At 50.2% G+C, this 20,690-nt stretch overlaps 9 protein-coding genes across 9 annotated transcripts; 4 read left to right on the top strand and 5 right to left on the bottom strand.

The window, feature by feature from the left end:
* Positions 1 to 615: 615 nt before the first annotated feature.
* PSV08DRAFT_247262 (uncharacterized protein) lies at positions 616 to 1,139 on the bottom strand (the record flags this gene model as incomplete). Its single annotated transcript, XM_066092347.1, has 3 exons — positions 616 to 857; positions 888 to 1,083; positions 1,122 to 1,139. The coding sequence occupies 3 exons, from the start codon at positions 1,137 to 1,139 to the stop codon at positions 616 to 618; spliced, it is 456 nt and encodes a 151-aa protein (XP_065949068.1).
* On the bottom strand, positions 1,131 to 1,353 carry PSV08DRAFT_296906 (uncharacterized protein). Its single transcript, XM_066092612.1, has one exon. The coding sequence runs from the start codon at positions 1,318 to 1,320 to the stop codon at positions 1,147 to 1,149; it is 174 nt and encodes a 57-aa protein (XP_065949067.1). The 5' UTR covers positions 1,321 to 1,353; the 3' UTR covers positions 1,131 to 1,146.
* A 478-nt stretch (positions 1,354 to 1,831) lies between these two features.
* PSV08DRAFT_296897 (carbohydrate esterase) lies at positions 1,832 to 3,205 on the top strand. Its single transcript, XM_014217362.1, has 2 exons — positions 1,832 to 2,736; positions 2,792 to 3,205. Exons 1-2 carry the CDS (start codon positions 1,917 to 1,919, stop codon positions 3,019 to 3,021), a joined length of 1,050 nt encoding a protein of 349 aa, XP_014072837.1. The 5' UTR covers positions 1,832 to 1,916; the 3' UTR covers positions 3,022 to 3,205.
* A 129-nt stretch (positions 3,206 to 3,334) lies between these two features.
* On the bottom strand, positions 3,335 to 4,127 carry PSV08DRAFT_247260 (uncharacterized protein; the record flags this gene model as incomplete). Its single annotated transcript, XM_066092346.1, has 2 exons — positions 3,335 to 3,345; positions 3,536 to 4,127. 2 exons carry the CDS (start codon positions 4,125 to 4,127, stop codon positions 3,335 to 3,337), a joined length of 603 nt encoding a protein of 200 aa, XP_065949066.1.
* A 2,037-nt stretch (positions 4,128 to 6,164) lies between these two features.
* On the bottom strand, positions 6,165 to 8,276 carry PSV08DRAFT_362123 (uncharacterized protein; the record flags this gene model as incomplete). Its single annotated transcript, XM_014217371.1, has 1 exon — positions 6,165 to 8,276. The coding sequence occupies one exon, from the start codon at positions 8,274 to 8,276 to the stop codon at positions 6,276 to 6,278; it is 2,001 nt and encodes a 666-aa protein (XP_014072846.1). The 3' UTR covers positions 6,165 to 6,275.
* A 587-nt stretch (positions 8,277 to 8,863) lies between these two features.
* PSV08DRAFT_296873 (uncharacterized protein) lies at positions 8,864 to 9,795 on the top strand. Its single transcript, XM_014217363.2, has 3 exons — positions 8,864 to 8,969; positions 9,022 to 9,062; positions 9,134 to 9,795. Exons 1-3 carry the CDS (start codon positions 8,964 to 8,966, stop codon positions 9,366 to 9,368), a joined length of 282 nt encoding a protein of 93 aa, XP_014072838.1. The 5' UTR covers positions 8,864 to 8,963; the 3' UTR covers positions 9,369 to 9,795.
* PSV08DRAFT_362121 (uncharacterized protein) lies at positions 9,192 to 12,894 on the bottom strand (the record flags this gene model as incomplete). The annotated part of the gene is made up of 1 exon (XM_014217365.2): positions 9,192 to 12,894. One exon carries the CDS (start codon positions 12,892 to 12,894, stop codon positions 9,631 to 9,633), a length of 3,264 nt encoding a protein of 1,087 aa, XP_014072840.1. The 3' UTR covers positions 9,192 to 9,630.
* A 1,510-nt stretch (positions 12,895 to 14,404) lies between these two features.
* PSV08DRAFT_409663 (uncharacterized protein) lies at positions 14,405 to 15,272 on the top strand (the record flags this gene model as incomplete). Its single annotated transcript, XM_014217372.2, has 2 exons — positions 14,405 to 14,788; positions 14,864 to 15,272. Exons 1-2 carry the CDS (start codon positions 14,595 to 14,597, stop codon positions 15,270 to 15,272), a joined length of 603 nt encoding a protein of 200 aa, XP_014072847.1. The 5' UTR covers positions 14,405 to 14,594.
* A 910-nt stretch (positions 15,273 to 16,182) lies between these two features.
* PSV08DRAFT_202256 (uncharacterized protein) lies at positions 16,183 to 17,739 on the top strand (the record flags this gene model as incomplete). The annotated part of the gene is made up of 1 exon (XM_066092028.1): positions 16,183 to 17,739. The coding sequence occupies one exon, from the start codon at positions 16,183 to 16,185 to the stop codon at positions 17,671 to 17,673; it is 1,491 nt and encodes a 496-aa protein (XP_065949065.1). The 3' UTR covers positions 17,674 to 17,739.
* Between the last annotated feature and the right edge of the window lie 2,951 nt (positions 17,740 to 20,690).

Below are 20,690 nucleotides of genomic sequence, written 5' to 3'. Positions count from 1 at the left end.
ACGACACCATGAGGCGCAGCTACCAAACCACTACCACCACCACCACTAACAACACCATCACACGCTTCGACGAGATGACGGCGGAGACGACGACGACGGCGACGGTGGCGATGACGATAACGATAACGATGAAGAAGCGAGCCAGCCACAAAGGTCAATGAAAGAGAAGGGCAAACACTGAATAATTCTCTTTTCCACTACCGTCGTCTTCCGTTGCACGCCGGCAACCAGCATGGATTCGTTCGAGGCGTGTGGTTTGGAACGAGGGGTTCAACGGATCCGGACGCACACGCGCCCCTCGCCGGCCTTGCTTAGCCTGTTTCTGGCAACGCCTACATGCTTAGAACGCGCTTTATTAATGTAAACGGAGCGCTCGTTTCAGTGTACGGTTGGTTAGCGTGGTTGATTCAACTGGCGATTTGTTTCCCTTCCGCGCCAGTCCGCTCGCCGGGTTTGGCCATGGCTTCTGAGCTATGGCTAAGTCCAAGAGGCGTAGTCTTGTCGGCAAAACTCGTATATCCACGTACAATGCCAACAACAACAACAACAACAGTCCGAGAGTTTGTCGAGTCTAGTTAAAACAAAAGGTTATAGGACAGGATCCTTTTGGGAAACTCACCAGCCACAGTCCCGCACCCCCTTGTGCTCCACTCGGCCTCTGGCACACGCCAATGCGAGTTCCACGCCCGAAATAGCATCCTGAGCCCCTAGGCCAATATTGCTTCCAAGCTCCCGCCAAGCTGCTGCCCACCGAGCCAGCACTCGAGCCAGCGTCTTTGGCCGGTCGTGGTGGAGTCGAGTCGAGTCGAGTCGAGTAACATGGCAAACAAACGTCTGCCATGGTGCAGACCCAAGATCTATATCTACTCATACACGCGCAAATCTACCCACGATTACATTTTGGCGCGTTGGCGCTGTCTGGGGTGCGCTCGCCCAATCACGTTTCTTCTGCACGTCCAATATGGCGCACAGGCAGTCAGACGGATGCATGCCATCCAATAGCTCATCGCTGTTCGGACCTCTGTCCAGTCCTGCCTTTTGCCGCCCATGCTCGATGGCCTTGTCGCCGTCAGTACTTACATACTGCAGCACATACATATGTACCACGTCTACATACATACCCACTGTACGCGCACCATGGTTCAACTACCCAATTCTCATACTATTTACTTCCGTACCACACCTTTCGTCTCTCAACTTCTTCCTTAGGATACTCCTTCGATTAAATATCCTGCTAACATCTTCTTTTTGTTCTAAAAAAAATCTTACACTACTCCTACAACCAGTCAACGCGCAAACAATAGCTTGGTTGGCTGCCATACAACGACAGCTCACAGCGCCAATTTGATCGTCAACATGCATACTACCCACTTGTCGGCATCTAGTAGAGTGCTTGGTCGATCCATCATGACGACACATCACCACCAACACTAGTCGTCTTGGCTGCTGACAACAGTTCACTCCAAGCACATGTACCATGAGCACATCTCATCCCGTTATACCAACTCGTACTCTACACACTATCAAGAACTTGACTCAAAAAAAAAAACAAAGATGCAAACCGCTGTCCGATTGTTGAATGAGCACATGCAACTCATCATCATCCCTGGGCCAAGATCTGGCTAGGGCGAGCTGTCTTGATCCTCAACAGCACCTACTCCACTGCTTACGGGTAACCTGAAATCCGCCCCTCAAGCAGCGCCACTATCATCAGTGTTCATGCACATCCCATATCCTTTTCTCTTCTACATAAGATGACCCCCCTGTCCTCCTGCCTCCTTTCTACACGCAACCAGACCGTTTACTCTTCTAACCCTCGCCCTGAGCAATCATTCATCTGCAAATCTACTTCTTTTTACTTTTTTGTCGTACCCGGCTAAAAGCAATTTTGCATTTGAAACCCTTAGTCCGACAAGATGCGTTTCTCACACATTGTCGCCGCCTCATTGGCTGGGCAATTCGCCGCTGCTCATGGAACAGGCATGGAAGGCATGCCCAAGACCTTTGGTATGCCAAAAGAACTACGCGCTAGAAACCCTTTTGCTCGCCTCCAAACCCTCTATCCTGCCCATTCTGCGCCTGTCCTTGGCCCAAGGCAAGAAGTCGAACGCTGTGGTCCGGCAAACGGCAATCAAAAATGTGCCGGAAACGATTGCTGCTCAGCAGCCGGCTACTGTGGAACTACAAAAGATCATTGCAAAGCACCCGACTGTTTGTTCAACTATGGCCCTGGATGCGACGCCAACAAGACCCCATCTGGCGCAAGCACACGCAACGTTCCCCGGCCAAAACTTGGTAGCGTTCCCTACGGTGGTGGAGGCATCTACGCCTGCAAAAATCCCGGCACAGTAGCCATAACATACGACGATGGACCTTTTGTCTACACCGAATCCATCATGCAGCAGTTTGAGAAAAGGGGAGGGCGTGCTACTTTCTTCGTTACTGGCAACAATCTTGGCAAGGGCGCCATTGATCAACAGTGGGCTGGCGTTGTGCAGAAGATGTACAACAACGGACACCAAGTCGCGTCGCACACATGGAGCCACCAGGATCTCTCGGCTATCAGCAAGGAACAGGTCTATGATCAGATGGTCAAGAACGAAATGGCAATTCGCAACATCATTGGCCGCTTTCCTACCTATATGCGTCCGCCTTATTCCTCGTGCAATGGGCAGTGTCAAGAAATCATGGCTGAGCTAGGCTATGTTATATCTTACTTTGATCTCAACACTGATGGTAAGTTTTGTTGTACTCTCTTGTTGCATGAAAAAGTGATTTCTAACTCAAACAGACTATAACAACCTTACGCCTGAGAAGATGCAGACTTCAAAGAACAACTTCAAGCAAGGCATCGACACGCGCAGCGATCACAGGCTGGCCATTGCACATGATATTCATCAGCTCACTGCTGAAAGCCTTACGGGCTACATGTTAGATTACCTCTACGGCAAGGGCCTTCGCGCAGTCACCATGGGCGAGTGCATGCAGGATCCCAAGGAAAACTGGTATCGCAAGGGTTGATCAGTATTTGATTGTGGGATCGCTTTGTTCACTTCACCTTATATGTAGAAATAGATTACGTCAGTGTTTGTTTTTGTAGAAAGGTGGAAGATGCATTCTTCAAATTAATGTTATACTTGCGTGATGGAGGGATGGCATTGTATAGAACTTTTCAAGAAAAGCCAATAAAAAATGAGTAACTCCATGTTGTGTCTCTTGCACTTTTAACGCCAGAAAAAGGGTCTCGCACTCTTATCACCAAGACACTAGAGCGTCATCACATAACTGCATCACATGTACGCTTCATCATGCACATGACTTATCAACCACGTCCTCATTCGAAAGCTATGAACAATCAAAAAAAAAAGTATATCCTATGAAACTACATACTATTCTAACCACAATGGAAAAAAAAACTACTACCCGCCAAACAGAACCATATACACAACTGATAATGAGCTTCAAGACATCGTCTTCCACCGCCACCCTTACTCCTTCTCACTTCAAGACCACGTCACGACTGTCGATGGCTTACCAAGACTGATGCTATCATCTGGCGTGACAAGCTCGTCACGCTTCTCCTTACTCCACGTGATCTCAGTGCTAGGCTCGCCCAGCTCAATAGTATCCTCGGGTGTAACACCAGTGGTGGAATCGCGCTTGCCCCACGTGACAACCGTGCTTGCGTTGCCCAGGTTGAAGCTATCCTTTGGCTTTTCAAACTCGACACCGCGTGCCTTCTTCTCCTTGCTCCAGATGATTTCCGAATTGGGCGGCGTGAGGACGATGTCGTCGGGGTTGGTGGGTGTCGTCTCGTCGCTGCGCACCTTCTTCTCCTTGCTCCAGATGATTTCCGAATTGGGCGGCGTGAGGACGATGTCGTCGGGGTTGGTGACTTCGGTGTCGATGCTCGTGCCCCAGGAGATTTCTGATGAGGGCTTGCCGAGTTCAATGGTGTTTGGGGGGTTGGTGATGGACAGGTTCTGGTCTTGGTCAGTGACTGTGAAGGCGAAACAAAAGGCTTCTTTGCCTGGATGAATACGTACATCAGGTGATGGGACAGGCGCAGCGCTGCTCATAGCCACCAGTGCACCTGCGGCGAACATAGAAACCAGTCGGTACTGCATCTTTTCCTTTTCCCTTTTCCTGTCTTTCTTTTCGCTTGACTTTCTGCCTTCTTGTTGGGTTGATGGTTCAAACGAACAGTGAAGTCGAAATCGAATAAATGTCCCTGTCCGATTGCAAAGAAAAGGGAAGAAAAAAAAGTAAGATCTTGTCAGTGGCCGGTACTGGTTTTATATGAATATATCAGATTGACGCTCGTGAGTGGCAAGTGATTGCAGCAGAAACATCGGACGCAATTTATGCACATGGTCTGAACCAAACTTTGCCCATCCCTCGTTATAGCGCAGCGTGTAGTACTTGACCAGGTGGGGCAGGTGAGGTGACTGCTGTGTTCGAGGCCATAGATACGAGATGCTTGCAATTTGGGTAAAGTACTCTATCCTTCCGTGTTTGGGCTAGCGCGACAGAGAGACACGGGACCTGTTCAGCCATAGTTTGACAGCCACACATATTGGGCGCCAAACTCTGCTGCTGCATGATGTGAGATCCGAGGTTCCGAATGAAATTACTCGCTCTTCCTCGTACACCAAAGGTTTGACGTTGATAGGCCCCGGCTTGTACCTGGAGTATAACGATTATAAGCAAAAGAGCTTCCGAAGACGACAGTGTACATGTTCTTCTCGACCCTTGCCTGTCTAAGACAATCTTCCTGTAATATCGGACCATTCGGTATCGCCGTGCCACATTGTGTCTGCATGGCTCGCAAGGTACCCTCGAATGCCTAAACCCCCTAAACGTGCATGCGGTAGGGATGGATGCAGCAGCGTCGACTCCCAAGTGACACGTCGTGCAGTGATTTCGCAACCCGATGTATCTCCAAGGTGGTATTCCTTTTGACGCTACACAGCCGTTTCACTGCGCTAACTTCCAACCTTTCAGCTTCGTTGTAGCCAATCCATGCCTCAACCTGTGCATCTGGCGGCAAACGGCTCTCATTCAATACTGCTAGTGCAAACCGCTCTCCGGCATGAACAATGGCGCAAAATGTTGCTTCTTCATCTATTGCCGTCATGTTGCGAAGAGGTATCGCTCCTCCGGCTGTAGAGCAGAATTGTCTTGGTACACACACCATCTGTCGTGTTCCTTGACATTCAAAGGGGGCTGATCTTTAGATTTGAAAATGTCTTGGGTACAAATTAGATCCTGATGCCGAGCCGTTCTGGAAGCAAAAAGAATATTGACGCATTCCGAAATGCTGGGCTCGGATTGCCTCAAGGGATACGAGCTCCATGGGGCGATTACATTCCCGTTCAGCAGGATGCGTGGTGATATGCAGGGAAACACCGAGAGGTCTAGATCCAAAGATAGCAAGAAAATCCGGGGAAAGGAACACCTTGCTGTATAACGGCTGTGGGAGTGGTGCGCACTGGCCAAGACCAATAATCCCAGTTTACTATCAGTGTGACTGACATAGTCTCCTTGTAGTACATGTTCAGCTGTCCTTGGCTGCAGACGCACCTGATTAGATTGCATCTGCGCGATCTAGTTAAGCGAACATCTGTGCCCATTGGTGCGTGGGCGAAGCCAATGTTGTAAGAGAGACGTGACTTGACGCAAGACTTTCGATAGCTTCGGCTGAACGTCGAGTCGTTGATTTCGGATACGATAGTATGCCAAGGGGTTTTAGAAAGCTTGGTGCTCGAGTGTCAGCCATGCGTTATGGGCGACCTTGTGATAATAGCGGCAGAGTACGTTGATCCAATAGGATCAATAATAGCACTCCCAAGTTATTCCTCACTGATGCAAAGCCTTGGCCATGTTCACTACGTGTTCCTTTCCTCGGTGATGAATCTGTGGAATTGGGACTGTAGATTGTGGTGCAGCGCGGGTAATCTAAATAAACAATGAGGGACAGGCATGTCCTCGGCAAGATAGCAATCGGGTGACATCTGCGGGATGGTATCCGCAAACGTTTATTCGGTTCGCCACCATCATCAAGTTACGGGAGCAGCATTGCTCGCCATGCGAGCAAATTTCGGGATGTATTCGCTGATTGCGGGGCTAAGGAAATGGACGACCTTTTGAAGAGAGAAACAACCATAGTTCACATTGACGCGTACATGCTCAGAGCCACCATAAAAACGCCGGCCCAATGCTCTGATATGCACAGTAGTATAAACACATTTAATGTACAGAGAGCCATAGAAATCTCATGGCTCTGGCTCTTTTGGCCTCACGCCGAACTCATGTTCGACCCAAGATGCCCATGCGTCTCTGGTATCGGCCGTATTATGCTCAATATCTCCAAAAAGGTCAAACTCGTCCTGGGAGAGCGCTGCGTCATCAGTATCGATCACATCTGGCGCGACCTCCGGCCCAGAGGGTTTGGCGTCCTGGACATATTGCGACACAGCAATCATGACATTATCGGCAACCCAAGCCGGGGCCAGGTATTCGTTCTTGCGCTTTGCTAAGCTCGTCGTCCGTGTAGCCGCATCAATGATGAGCTTGCGATCAAACCCTCCCCTGGCTAGATCGTTCAAGATTTGATTGAAGGCAACGGTGTTGCCAGTGACGGAACACAAGCTGAGCATGTGGCTGTATGCTTTAGCCATATCGTGATGCTTCACGCGTGTCTTGATACCGTTGATCTCTTCCCATACGTATAGGCCACCTTCCCAGTCAGCTCGTCGCACACAATCGCCTAACAATCTGGTCAGGCCTCGCACATCGAGACCCCAACCATCCGCCTTCATCTCGTAATAGATGTCTAGAGCTCGATCAAAACCAGCAAACTTGATGACGCCACCTATGAGCGCACCAAACACCATGGGTGTCGGGTGAATCTTTTGAAGAACCTTTTCTGGGCTAACGCGGATAAGGCGATCTTGGCTGGCCTCATTAATGCTGATGTCTGGATTTGCAAGCATGAGCGCATCTTCCAAGCCCCTCATCTTGGCCACAAAGCGCGAGAAGCTGGCAGCTGCTGATTGCCCTCCTAGCGCGTAATGATCCAGAATCTCGCGACAGGTGATTTCATTGGGCCGTATCTTGTTGGCGTAAAGTGCAGGTATGACGCGGTCGACCAGCTCCCGGCGACGCCAGCGTCTGAAGCCTACGAGTAGGGTATTGAATGTCTGCAGATCCGGAGAAGCGGAGGAGATGAGGAGATTGTGGCATATTCTTGCGACCGCGAGGGCCGCCTTCCGATCGTTGCCGCGGGGTGTTTCGCGAAGCAAGGCTTTGAGACCGTCATTCAACTGCTTTGTAATGCCATAAAAGTCGCCATCGGCATCCTGGTGATAGCTCGGAATTGCGAGGGGATTGGCCCGGATGCGGGCAGTTGCAAAGTCCTCGGCTGGACTATCTACACGAGTCTTGTACAGTTTCTCAAGTGCCTCTAGAATCTCTGAACGTGCTTCTTTGCGCTCATCTTCGGTCATGCAAACAACTTTTAGGATCTGTGGTGCGAGCTTGTTCAATTCGTCACTTGCAGTGTTCAGAAAGCGGAAAACACTAGCTTGGTGTAGCAGTTCATGGATAAGAAAGGCAGTGGAAAGCTCCTGTATGGCCAACTTCTTCCGAGTATGCCGTCTCCGTATGGCTTGAAGACGCAAGGCATCTGGCGCCCACAGTGACTGAGGAGGAAGGTTGTAGCGCACGAGATCCGGGCCGGTATTCGCTGGCCATTCGAGCAGCTGGACGCCGGGAAATCTCGAATCAAAGCGTAATTCATCCCATGCCATGTCTGCATAATCGCGAATCTGTGACTCAACCTCTTGCGTCTGCAAGACTTGATCTTCGACAAGGTCCATACCTATAGTCCTCTGCACAGCAGCCCAGTCAAGATCTTGAGGGAGATCGTCTAATGACAAGCCACGGTTTTCAGGATGGTCGTAGGAGCAAGCACTCGTCACGTTTGGCCTCGTGTCTCCGTCGCCTAGACTCTGAGCATCGATGGGCTCGTTCAATTTGTCGAATGCCTGCTCCCATTGTCTGTTCCTGGCTGCTTTGGCCTTTGTATCAGCAGTCAGTCCTGCAGCAAAAATGGCCGTGTATACGAAAGTCGAGGTGGGTGTTCCGGGTGTGGGCCACGAGCGACGCAAGGGCGCTGGACTGTTTGTGCGTGCGCGGATGACTGTGTTGGAAAGGCATGACATGCACCTACAGGATCCCGGGTTCACTGTTGCCCGGGACCAAATTGCTAGCATTGCTACCGGAGCATGCTGTGCGAAGAGCGGAGGGGCGACGAGAGAGCAAGTCGCGGGTAGGAGGGCGAGACGACGCACGGTGGTAGGCGCAATGGTGCAATTGAGGGGGGATGGCTATGGGATGCGAACAAGGCGTGGGAGAGCGGGCGCAGTCGTGGGTTGAGGATGCAATGGCGGGTTTGCTGAGTGGGAGAAGGCTGTGGGACGATGGGAACATGACGATAAAATCTTAGCGCACCCGCGACTAGTTTGCGGCTCTGCAGTCTGACCGGGATGCGGCAAGGAAACACGCAGGACAGGACAGGACAAGACAAGACAAGACAAGACAGATGCAGGCGGTGTCTGCAGAAATGGATACACGTAGCGAAGCAGCTGCTCTTGACAGATGCTGCTCTTGTCACGCATGCTGAGAGGCTCACAGCTGTGTCTTTGCACCGTCGACTGCATACTTGCTACATGGATCACTGTAAGTACACGAGGGCCCCAAGCCCATTCGGTGCCTTCCCCGCGGTGAGAGGCCTGACCAATCGGCGTTACCTTTTGCCGACAACTTTCCTAAGCTGCAGAGCGCGACCAGTGCTGCATACACTCCCACCCAACACCTCACCACCAATCGACCTCGGCGTCGCATTCTCTCACCTTCCCGCCTTTCTCCGCCCCGCAAACGCTTCTACCTGAGTCGCAGACATGGCGGTATGCGCTCCCTGAGTCTCCCACACTGTTGCGCATGGCTAATGGCTTACAGGCAGTCGCACCTTTCAACCCCCGACCTCTCCTCCAGAGCTTGTACGTCGTGCCTTTGCTGAGAAGCCCTCCTTTACCGTGACCTACCCAAGACTCGAACTGACCCACTGCAGAGTCGACAAGGACATTGTTGTTCGCTTGAAGTGGGGCGAGACCGAGTACAAGGGCAGACTGGTCTCGGTCGACTTGTACATGAACATCCAGTTGTCCAATACGGAGGAATTCGTAAACGGCGTCAGCTCAGGCACGCTTGGGCAGGTGCTTATACGGTGCAACAACGTGCTCTGGATTGGCAAGGCCGAAGAGGTGGAACCAAAGACCGGCAAAGACACGGCAATGAGTGGCTGAGACTGCCAAACAAACGACGACACGATGCGCGCCACGTCTTGAACTGGCGACACCAGTGGGCGCTCACCCGGGAGCATCCTGGCCTTGGACGGGCGAGCTTATGATACATGCGGCTACACGACTGAGCTGCCAGCGTGCTCTGGCCACCAAACAAACAAAAGATACCACGGCGCTACTCGACGTAGGCGCGAGCTGGCCAACTCAGCAGACAGCCTCCAAAACGAAGCGTCTAGAATACCATCATCATTCAAGCCCTTCGGGGTTATTCTATCTCCTCGACCATCATCCTCTGTCCTTTCTTCTTGCTTTCCCCTGGTTGGATTTCAAGTCCTCTTAGGTTACCTTCCAGCCCAAGATTTCCATCGAGATTTAATCCCTGTTCTCGCATTCTATGCAGCTCCTTCATTCTCAATGTCTCCAATCCCTCTACCACACTTGATGCATGATCTCGTACAAGTTCATCTGTGTCTTCATCCTTCACCCATCTGATCACTCGCTCTATTTCCTGCTGTTGCTTCAAGTTTAGTGCGACCACATCCTCCTTTCCAGCTCCCATTGCCGCGTCAATGCCGCGTAATAATCCCATGATGACAAGAACACCAGCACGCCGCAGCAAAGCCTTTGCATCCCCTTTCTCCATCCCGAGTATGAGCAATGCCATCTGCAGCGATGCATCGATCAACGGCTGCTGCAGCACCTCGAGTCGGTGCTCCAATAGCGTCGACAGAACGCTGAGTGCAGAAGTGCGCATTCTAATATCTTCCTCGATTCCGGTGTTTTCCCACCCACTGACAATCTTGTGCAGAGCAGTGTAGTCTGCTTGCTCTTGCGGGTCTGCACCATCAGGCTCAAAAACATTTGGTATCGGACCACCCCAGGCTACCTCACCTTCCTCCTTCAACTTCCGCTCACTGTCTGCAACCTCATTTCGCATCGAAAGCGTCTGCATGCGTTGCCCTCGTCGGCCTGACAACAATAGGCATGCTTCTGTAATTTGTTTTGCGTGCCTATACATCGTTCCATCTTTCGCATACGAGTTCCACGAGGCATTACTCCCCGCAAATGTGTTGAGGACTTCACCAACCCGTAGTCTCAAGTCTAAAGCATTCCTCAACTCCCTTTCCTTCTCCTCTGTATGCTTCCCCCTTGCGAGCTTCAAAGATCGTTCATCGACATCCACGAATGCATCAACCAGGATTCCTACAACAGGCTTCGGTACTCGCGCTGCTAATGTGACGAGAACAGGTATTGCCGCTAGATGGACGTATGACTCGGCATCGGCCAACGAAGATGAAAGCAAGATATGTGTAAGAGATGGTATATCGATGACTGGAAACGCAACTGGATTGTTGAGCATCGAGCGTATAGTGTTGAGAGCCCAGGTACGGTTTGGCGGGTCTGTTGACTGAAGTTCCTCAAGGCAGGTACTTAACGCAGCACGATGTTCTGCCAAGGGATCAACGGGCACACTTGTCGGAAGTCCGGTTCTAGTGGACGGAGAATTAGCAGTGGTGGGAGCGATGAGCTGGAAAAGACTGGTAGAAGAATTGCTAATCATGGACGATATAGTCGATTGCGTTTGATTCCGACATTCCGAGAGATATGCCAATGATGGCAAAAGTGCAAGCAGCATTTCATTGACCAAAGGTGTTTTCTGGAAATCGGGCGACGCCACCATTGTGTTCAAAATACTCAGGGCAAACGAAACCAAGTCCTCGTTCACAGCATCTTCTTCATTTTTCTCCCCTGTTGTAGCTTGCTTTTGCACAATATTGCCAAGCATGGCGCGTTGTGACAATAGTGACTTGCTTGCACTGGACAAAGACTTCTTATGGTCCTCGACAAAACTCTTGATCAGTTGTGTCATAAGTTCAACAATGTGTTGTGGGCTCCTCGCAAAATGCTCTTGAAACTGCCTGGCCAGAGATTCAGACAGTTTCGCATCCACCAATGCTGAGAGAGGATCGCCGATGAAATCTTCATCCGTGAGTGACTTGACTGCAGGCTTCATGGGTTCTAGCCACCGCTTCGTTGTACTGAGAAAGACAGAGCTTGCGACATCTCCGGGGACACTCGCCTCAGACAGCAGAGAAACTAGCAGGTTGACCCGGTTATCCAGGTCGCCAATTTGCTCAAGAATTCCCTCCATGCCTGCTGTCTTATTCTCAAACAGGCCCTCTGTGCGCCATCGTATTTCAACGCCGCCTTCAGAACCAGGTCCAAAGGTCCATGTAGTGCCCCCGTCCCAAAAGATTTGACGTGTCATGTTGTCAATCTGTTTTGCGTCGCAGGCCGTTTCTACATATCGTGATATGATCGATTTTGGCAGCTCTGCCCACTCTTTGTCAAGTGAAGGTCTGCGTTTAGCATAATTGAGAAGTGCCCATAGAGGGAGGAGCATCGGAGTGACAAGACGTTTGATCAGGCCGGCGTGGGAATATGAAGACGTAATATTGTTAAGTTGGCGGAGTGCCGGTTTGAGATCACCTTCTCTTACGACAATGTCAGTTCTCCTGCCGTCTTCAGAAACTGAAATTTGAGTGTGCTTTGGAGAGATTGCATGGAATACAGGCTCCACAAAGATCTTCCACCCTATAGTACCTGGTGCCCCGGTCGTCTTCTTGCTGAGTATCCCACCCGCGATGATTTGGCCTGCTGCTCGGCTCAATTCTTTTCCTTCGCAGCCGTGCAACAGATGGAGCAGCTGAGGTGCAAGTCTTTCTATCCAATCATTGGATGTAATGCCGCTGGGCGGAAGTACAAGCAGCTTTGACGCCTGTGTGATAGCTTCCAGTGGAATGGGAATCTGAGATGGTGGGCCTGACGCGCCCTCGGGGATGTGAGAGTTCTTAGAAAGGTACGAGAGAGCTAGGAACTCAATAGTATGTCGGACGCCTTGTTGCCGAAGCGGGATCATGGACAGCTCCATTGAAATGATGGGTTTTAGCCATTCGGGGAGAGGTTGCTGTAGAAAGGATGTTAACATTGGAAGAAGTCGAGATGTTGGAATCTCAATCATCATCTTTTTGTAAATAGGCGAGAACTTGGACTTGGTGTCTTCAGGCGAAAAAGGCGAGAAGGACAGTTCAGCCAGTGCGGATACGACATCTGGAAGGATCCGCTGGGAGAGAAGTGGCTGTATACCAGAACCCTTTTGCTCTAAAATCGGGATGATGCCTTCGATTACGACGGCCAAAGCATTCATATCGTGGTCAGGTGATGCAGTGACAATCGAAGTCAGGACCGAGCGTGGTCGTTGGCTAAAAGCTACTCCTGGCGATAACTGTGGTATAACAGCAAGAATTATGATAAGATCCAGGAGACCGTATACCACTCCTGCAAGAGACGCGTCATAAGGGGCGTTTGGGTCTGCGACTAGATCGGCAGCATTGATGGCTTGAAGGTGGCGAAGAGATTGTTGGATGAGCGAAGAGCTAGGCACATCGCTACTGAATTTGCGGCCTTTGTCAACGAATGGACCGATGAAGTTGGCAGCAGAATCTACTGCGTCCTCAATTACTCCCATGGTGAGTGGTTTCGCCTCGAGTCGACTGATTGTCTTGCCAGCGCCACTTATTGGAGGCAAGCAATCTTGCGCCTGTGGCACCGGGTCTGATTTTCGAAAACCTTGTTCAGATAAATGTTTCTTCAAGCCACGGGATACCTATTTTGTTTTGACCTTGGACTGCAATGCTCAGTGTATGTGACTGCAATGCAAAGATTGATGAGCAGGCTTAAACGACGAGGGCAATGATTAGTCAGGGAAAGAGAGTGCATAGTCACGTGCTGACGCCGCTTTGACGCGATCTCTTGGCATTGAGCAACGCGTCGTTCCCCTTTGTCCAGCGGGGAACCATTCCAACAACCAACACCTCAACTGCTCCATCACTACACGGTGTCCGCCTTCGAACTAAATGGCTGTTACACTCTCTTGCAATATGACCGGACTTGGATTCTTACACGCGCTCTTCAACCAGATCTGACCATGTCGATGATAGCGGGACGGCCGCGTAACGCCCTTCTCTGATCCGGTTTCTTCTCTCAACTTACAAGTATCTCGCATGCCACTTTCCCCACAGTTCCCGACGCCTGTCTTCCATCTGGAATACGGTTCGTCCGCGCCTCACCTACTTGTGCAATCGACACTCACCCGAGCCTCTTAGCATGGTCTCAATGGGTTGCTTGCATGTCGGCTTGCGCGCCTCGCTGTTTGCATCGAGGTTGTGGGTGAGGGAGGCAGGCTCGGATCTTAACCCTATCCATCTATTGGTATTCGTTCCAACCTTTGTGCTGGACGAGGAGTATCGCGGTCATGTCGCCGACCTTCCAGTTAGCCCCTGCTAAACAGCTCACTTGTGAACTAGTCAGGCTCGGCGCAAAAGGAAGAGTCGAGGTACGGGAGTGAACAGCTCAAAATGAGATGACATGTGCCTGTCGGGGTGTTAAAGTTTTCATTTGAGAACCACGTCGGCATCTCATCCGTGCAACAGACTCTGGTCGTAACAGATAGCTTCACGATGAAACAGCAATGGCAAAAGAACGAGAAATGATGGGAGATGCCCGTCACCCCGGCTGGGGACTGACGCTGGGCTCTTGAATTCCGCTAGTACATGGGCTGCTCATTTCTAGGACTCGTACCGAAGTTGCCATGCCAGGCTCCGACAATCACACCGTGTCCATCACACATCATGCAAATAGCGAATAGGCAGAAGAAGAGCGCAGTTTGACTTTCGTCGAGCCTGACCTACAGATGTATCAACCTTTTTCGGCTTCGGTCGGCGCTGAGATCCACTCGTCGGAAAGGCAAAAGCCCAGCGAGGTCTCTGCGTCTTAGGCAGATATCATCATCAATGGCGAACTGCCCCGCTCCGGATCTGATGTCTTGAAGCTCATGTCTGATTGTTTGATGGATGTACGGGTGTTGGGCCAGGTTCGCAACGCTTGCACTGTGCGATAACTTGAACCGAGCAGGCTAGGAGAGCTTAGCGATGAAGATGTTCGTGCATCTCTCCTACAGGGATGAAAATCTCGATCATTTCTCTACACTCTCACCTTGTATGCAACATCACAGAGCCTGTGTCACGATGCAAGTCCCTAGACACTAGTCGCTCCACAGCGATATCTGACCAGTCGCGTTAATCGTCGACATGCACGTTGAGCGTGTGTGGGCATCGACGAGCGTTTACCCTTTCGGCCGAACAGTGCTTTTGCCTGTTACGATCAAAAATGCGGTTTTTGAGGATGTCCTTTGTCCGTACTATAATGCCTTTCGTCACCAGTCGAATGGAAGCGAAGCGGCAACAAAGACTAGTCTCCGAGAGTCATGCAATTACAAACAGAGAGAAGCTTCCTGGCATAGCAACCAGCGAAGATCGAGTCAACAGAAGGCAGTTTCGTGGCCGTTGTGCTGTTCGATTAGGGTCTTGTGACCGACGAGTTTTGAATCATGAGGAAGATGGTCCTGCTGCAATAGGGCGAACCAAGCAGCCTTGAAGACGTGACGACAGCTTCCCTGGAAGCGCCGTGGCTCTTGCGAGTTTTGTTTCTTGGGGTGTATATCGAATTCCGTTGTGTGTCATGAGACTGACCTCACGGCGACTAAGCGAAGAGAATGTAAACTGGTTACAGCAAAGCGGCGGAACACCGGAAGCCACATTGCATCACTCCTCATGTCGGACTTCAGAGACGGGACCTCTCAAGAGTGAGGCTCAAGGTCTAGACCTGTCCGTCCCTGTAGCCTGGAGCGGCCTTGCAGGCCCCTTCGTTCTACCGACTTTGCTTTCTGGTCATCCTGTCATTGTCTTTCGCGATCTCGTCAAGTTTCTGCATGGGATAGAGCATCGATACACCCCTCAAGGCGACACTCAGCATAGCTATTGGCGTGGAAATAGAAGTGCGTGGTGAGGGGCATTGTGGGTGGTTCATTTGGCTGTCTTTCGGGACAGCCATTCTTTTTCACATAAGTCACCGATTTCTGGGAGCAAAAACTACGCTAACCGTTGCAGGCTCAGGAACATGCGACTCCGTGTTCAGCTCCTCGTATTTCTGCAGACACCTGCAGCGGGTATACCCATTTCTTATGAGCGTCTGCAGCCAAGCGAGCCAACACATATTAAGCCGGTGGAGCAACATTGCAAATGCAGAATACCAAGACAACTAGACATCTCATGCGACCCTTGGCTATCTCTTTTTGCTCTTTTTTCTTTCCAATCCAGATCTGCCTACCGGCAACCGATTTCAGGCTTTCAGCCCCTGCTACCTTCGGCTTTTTCAACTTCTTACGAATACGAAAACCTGCTTCGAATACTGTCGCGCGGGCTTCGATATTCTGCAAAGACATCTAAGATTAGTGCACCTGATCAATCTCACGATATGGTAGTACCCAAGTTCTGCCAATAGGAGGAGTGATGACTGGAATTGCGACGAAGTGAGGATAGTTTCCCACTACCCAGAAATATTGGGACCACTATACAATACAAGTCATTCAATTTAGTTCCAAGCCACATTCAATGAACTGCTGCAGCTACACGTTCACCAAAACTCGATGATGAAGAAACCTCATGGCAGCCACGATGATCGGGATCTACTAACTTAGTCGCTTGAATTCTACACAGCTTGTCTCATGATCTTCACGTCCACCATAGGCTACTATCTGTGTTGCCATTGACGTAGGAGGGTCGCTTGCAGCATGGCTCATCATGACGAAGTTTGGCCGATGTCATTGAGTCATGACAGCCCCAGAGCGTTATAAGGCCATCGTGAGATATGAAGCAGTAACGACAAACTGAATAGGATCACTACTTCTGTAAAAAAAATGTTGTTATACATAGCATACGTTTCTTGCACTCTTTTGTTACCATTCTTTGTTCGCGCCGATACCTGTTCTACCATTGCGAATCTTGGGGGTATCGATGTCAAATACTCTCTCGACCTAGCTTACATTGAAGAGCAAACGCAATACTGGTCGACATCATGCTCGGCTCTTCTCCCGTCGTGCATCATTTTCCCCAAGACGGTGGAAGAGGTCTCGACAGTGATGAAGGTGCTTGCTAACACGACGGAGCCTTTCGCCGTCAAGTCTGGAGGGCACAACCCGAACAACGGCTGGAGCAGTGTTGCTGGAGGACCCCTAATCTCCATGGATCGTCTTGATCAGGCTGTTTTGGATAGCAGCACTGGTGTTGCTGACGTAGGTCCCGGCAATCGGCTAGACAGTATTTCTGCCAAGTTACAAGGCTCTGGGTGGACGTTTGTTGGTGGACGAATTGGCAACACTGGAGTTGGTGGTTTGGTCCTTGGCGGGGGCCTCAGCTACATGTCAACACAATATGGATGGGCTGCTTCAAGTGTTCTAGAGTACGAAATTGTGTTTGCAAACGGCACGATTGGTCATATCAGGAAAGACAACCACTCCGATCTGTTCGTCGCACTTAAAGGAGGCGGCAACAACTTTGGAGTCGTAACAAATTATAAGTTACAAGCCCGCCGTCAGGGAAATGTGTGGGGTGGCAATCTTGTTTACTTACGCACGCCGAAGAAGGACGCAGAGCTACTACAAGCTGTACGTGATTGGACCGAGTACAACGAGGATGATAAAGCAGCTGTCATTGTTACTGCTGAGCGTACCAATATCAACATTGTCGACTCATGGATTATATTCTTATTCTACGACGGCGCGACACCACCACCGGGACTCTTCAAGAATTTCACCGATGTCAACCCTCTTCTTGACACAACACGTACACGAACATATGCCGACTTGATGGCGTTTAGTAATTGGGTTGTACTCAAGGGCAGTGTTGTTGATATCGCCACTGAAACCATACCCGTTCCTTCTCGCGCTAATGCAGTCGAGATCATGGAGGGTCTTCATAACCATTGGCGCAACATCTCCGAAACAACGCTGCTGGTGCCAGGCATAGTCGCATCCATCGCATGGCAGCCTTTTCCCAAACGCATCGCGCAAAAGGCTCGAGAACTTAGTCCTGACCTGATTGATGCCGACGAAAGCGTTGACCGTATTATTATCGAGATGAATTACGCCTTTACACCCAAAACGCTGTACGACAGCATGGCTGACTCTATGGAAGCCACGTACACGGGCATTCGTAATAGAGTGTTGGCATGGCAAGCAGATGGGAAGTTGCCAGATGCTTATTTACCTGTATTTATGAATTATGGATTCTATCGCCAAGATTATTTTGGCAGGTTGAGGCCCGAGAGTCGTGCGCTGGCGAAGAGGGTTGCGGATGCCGTGGACCCAGAAGGCTTGTTCCGCACACGAACCGGAGGGTGGAAGCCTTGATACAGGGTGCTTTGGGATGGAGAGCGTTTTCCGATAGTGAGTTGGGCACTGCATCATGCACTGGTATATTTAGAGGCGAGTCAACAAAAGGATTGGTGCTGTATCGATTTGAAACTCTGCAAAACATCTCGCGCTTTTCAACGTTTGTTCCTAATTGACAAACCATCGTACCGGACGTGACACCTTGATCCTGTAATCTCCAACACAAAGACCAGGTAGTTGGGATACAGCAGAGAAGACATGCCTGTTGAAATCATCTCTGGCAGATTGCGCACCCACCCCACCATGCTGGGTTCCGTTGGGCTTGCTGGTGCCGACTATCCTACGCGTACCATCCTGGCAATCTGTTGCTGATGACCGCGAACTCTAAACAAAAGACTCGCTCCTCGTCATATTTAGGCTTGTAGAATATCCACGTAGTACTCGTTGATTCGTGCATCAGATCGACCGACAAAACTGCGCTTCAGTCAGGCAAAATTCCAGACCGCGTTCGAACACGAGCATGATGACATGCAGTAGGGGAAACGGTTCGGCAGTTGAGAAGGCTGCAGCAATCAAACTTAAAATCTGGCCCGCCAGTAGTTAATTGACATAGCCACACGGTTGGGTGTCCAATGTTTCTCTGTCCCGTCCGAAATAATACCGTTCGCTAGCCAAGTGTCAGAACGGAGTTGTGCCTGTTTCAGGTGAAATGTTGCACAGCCATTTGCGTCATCGCTTCATCTCTGTGCGCGGCTTGTACCAATGCTGAACTACACACTTACGTAGAGGGAGGTACACTAACTACACGCGTGATCAGCCAATGTAGTGGGGATGAGGCTCCACCTGGATCTTTATGCAAGGAACATGTAGGCGATCAAGATGTGGGGGATCGAAGCTCTGAGCGCCTGACCAGGTTAGGCGACGCATCCACAGTTGGGGGAACAAAACATAAAGAATTGGGCACCTTGTACCAAGACAAATGGACTACTCTTTGCTCCACCATCCACGCCGATTTCTGCATTCTGTTTGACAACGTTCATTGCTGCAACGGCAGGTTCTCAGATCAGCAACTTGGATAAGACTGCAGGTCATCATGTTTGAACACACGAAAGTCTTTTTTAAGGTGCTGCGACAAGTGCAGGAGTCAAAGTAAGCAACGTCGGCCAGGTCATAAGATATCAACGCCAGTGGATGATCTTACGGCATTCAGTTGATATAGTTTACAAGTAATGCACTTTTGTTGTTTGTCAAGAACAAATTAATGGACTATCAACGGCGTTCTTGGCAGACCAACCATCTTGAATACCAAAACTGCTGGCACGTGATGGGACACCATGGACCGCTGACATTCGATTCGCCTACTTACTACGTCATGAGTTGATCCCGGTGGTGTTATCTCCAGGGTCTCGTAAGTAAATGGCAACGGGAACTAGGACAAGCCGCGCATCTAGACGCCCTCCGCATACTCGGCTCTCGCGGAGCCGAAATGGCCGGACATCTCAGGCAAGCAAAAGGGCTAGTTTCTTAGCGTTTTACCACTTGATCAACTCAACACGCAGCTGCACCTTTGCACATAACGTCTAACTCTCTAAAAACTTAGACATCTATTAAACTCGTATACGGCTTTATTTTGTATATTATACATATGTATTTAAACGTTGCTGTTGTGCTGATATTTAGCGTTCAAAGTGGCTACTTTTGGTGGTTTGGTGTTGTCCGGCTATTTCAGTTCCGCCAGAGTCAGCCACGAGGGTCGATAAATTTCCCCGCATCTTTCGGGCATGTACTAGCGCCATTTCGGCCATTAGCCTTTTTTCGTCCGCTTCAGAAATAGCGTATTCCTTTCCCGTCGTAGTGCTTACATTAATATAAACATCCAGAGGGTATACTTGAGCAAAAACGGGTTTTCATAGTAGTTCTGGAGGGCGCCAAACATGTCGGCAGATGGTGCTTTTGATGGTTTATCGACATGGAGTAACATGGCCGCCACGGGTAAATTTGCAAAGTTTGTGCTCGCACGGTAGCCATCATAACCCTTCAGTATCTCGGTCTTGTGTCTTCAAAAAAAGAAACGCCCCCCCCCCCGGATAGTCGGGTCGTGGTGTTCTGCTATGGAGCAGTATTTGGCGCAATATCGGCACTTCTTCTTACTTGGCAGCGTGTCGGAAGATAACAAACAATGGAGGCAATGAATTCGGCGATACATGATCAAGTACGCATGACTAGGATACGTGGGTATACACAGGCCACTGTTTCCTTCCCCTTGTACCTCATCATCCCATCCCATCCCATAAACAAAGCTCTCTGCACCAACTAATCAGTAAGTGGAACGATCTATACTTGAAGGTTGGCCAGAAATCTAACTTGATGCCTAGTCATTGACCACGTTATATTTTTCCGTATTTGCGTACGGTTGTTGCGTTATATGTGAGCAGATTCTGAGTTGAGAGCTCGGATATGATAGTGACGGCATACCTACTGAGTAGGTAAGTACCTAATAAGGGGCTATGTCTAATGTCCTTCAACTTTCGTAATCGCCTTGGTAAGCATTACTATCAATACCGGTGTCCTGGGCTTCATCGCGGGCCTTCCCGGTGTTGAAGCTAATGTTTGTACTTTCCGTCAAAGTATGTATACTCTGGGCTGTGTACTGTGTATTGCCGCATTGTGTCTGCGCGCGAAGCGGCCTGTGCTTGATCTATTGCTCTCATCCATTGCTAGTCTGCTGTTGAACCATTTGTGTCATTTGACACTTCTTCTTGTCGGTTGAAGCGAAGGCTGACATAAAGGACTGTATGAGATTTCATTGATGAAGCATGCTCCACGTCCATGCTGTGCTTAGCCGCAATGACGTGCTGAGAAAGGGGGGAAACATGGAGAAGATCCTATTGCGGGGTGTGGACAAGAACGAATCGCCATTGGCGAGGGGCGTTGGTAATTGTTAGATCATTCCGTGCCACTGGAATTTCCTATTGTGGCAACCTTCCTTGCATTATGCAGTGGGAATGTAACCTGTTCGTGAGCAAAGGGGCCCA

This window comes from Bipolaris maydis (genome assembly GCF_028858645.1).
Source record: "Bipolaris maydis strain C4 unplaced genomic scaffold PSV08scaffold_7, whole genome shotgun sequence".
NCBI lineage: Eukaryota > Fungi > Ascomycota > Dothideomycetes > Pleosporales > Pleosporaceae > Bipolaris > Bipolaris maydis.
This window is presented reverse-complemented; position numbering and strand designations above follow the sequence as displayed.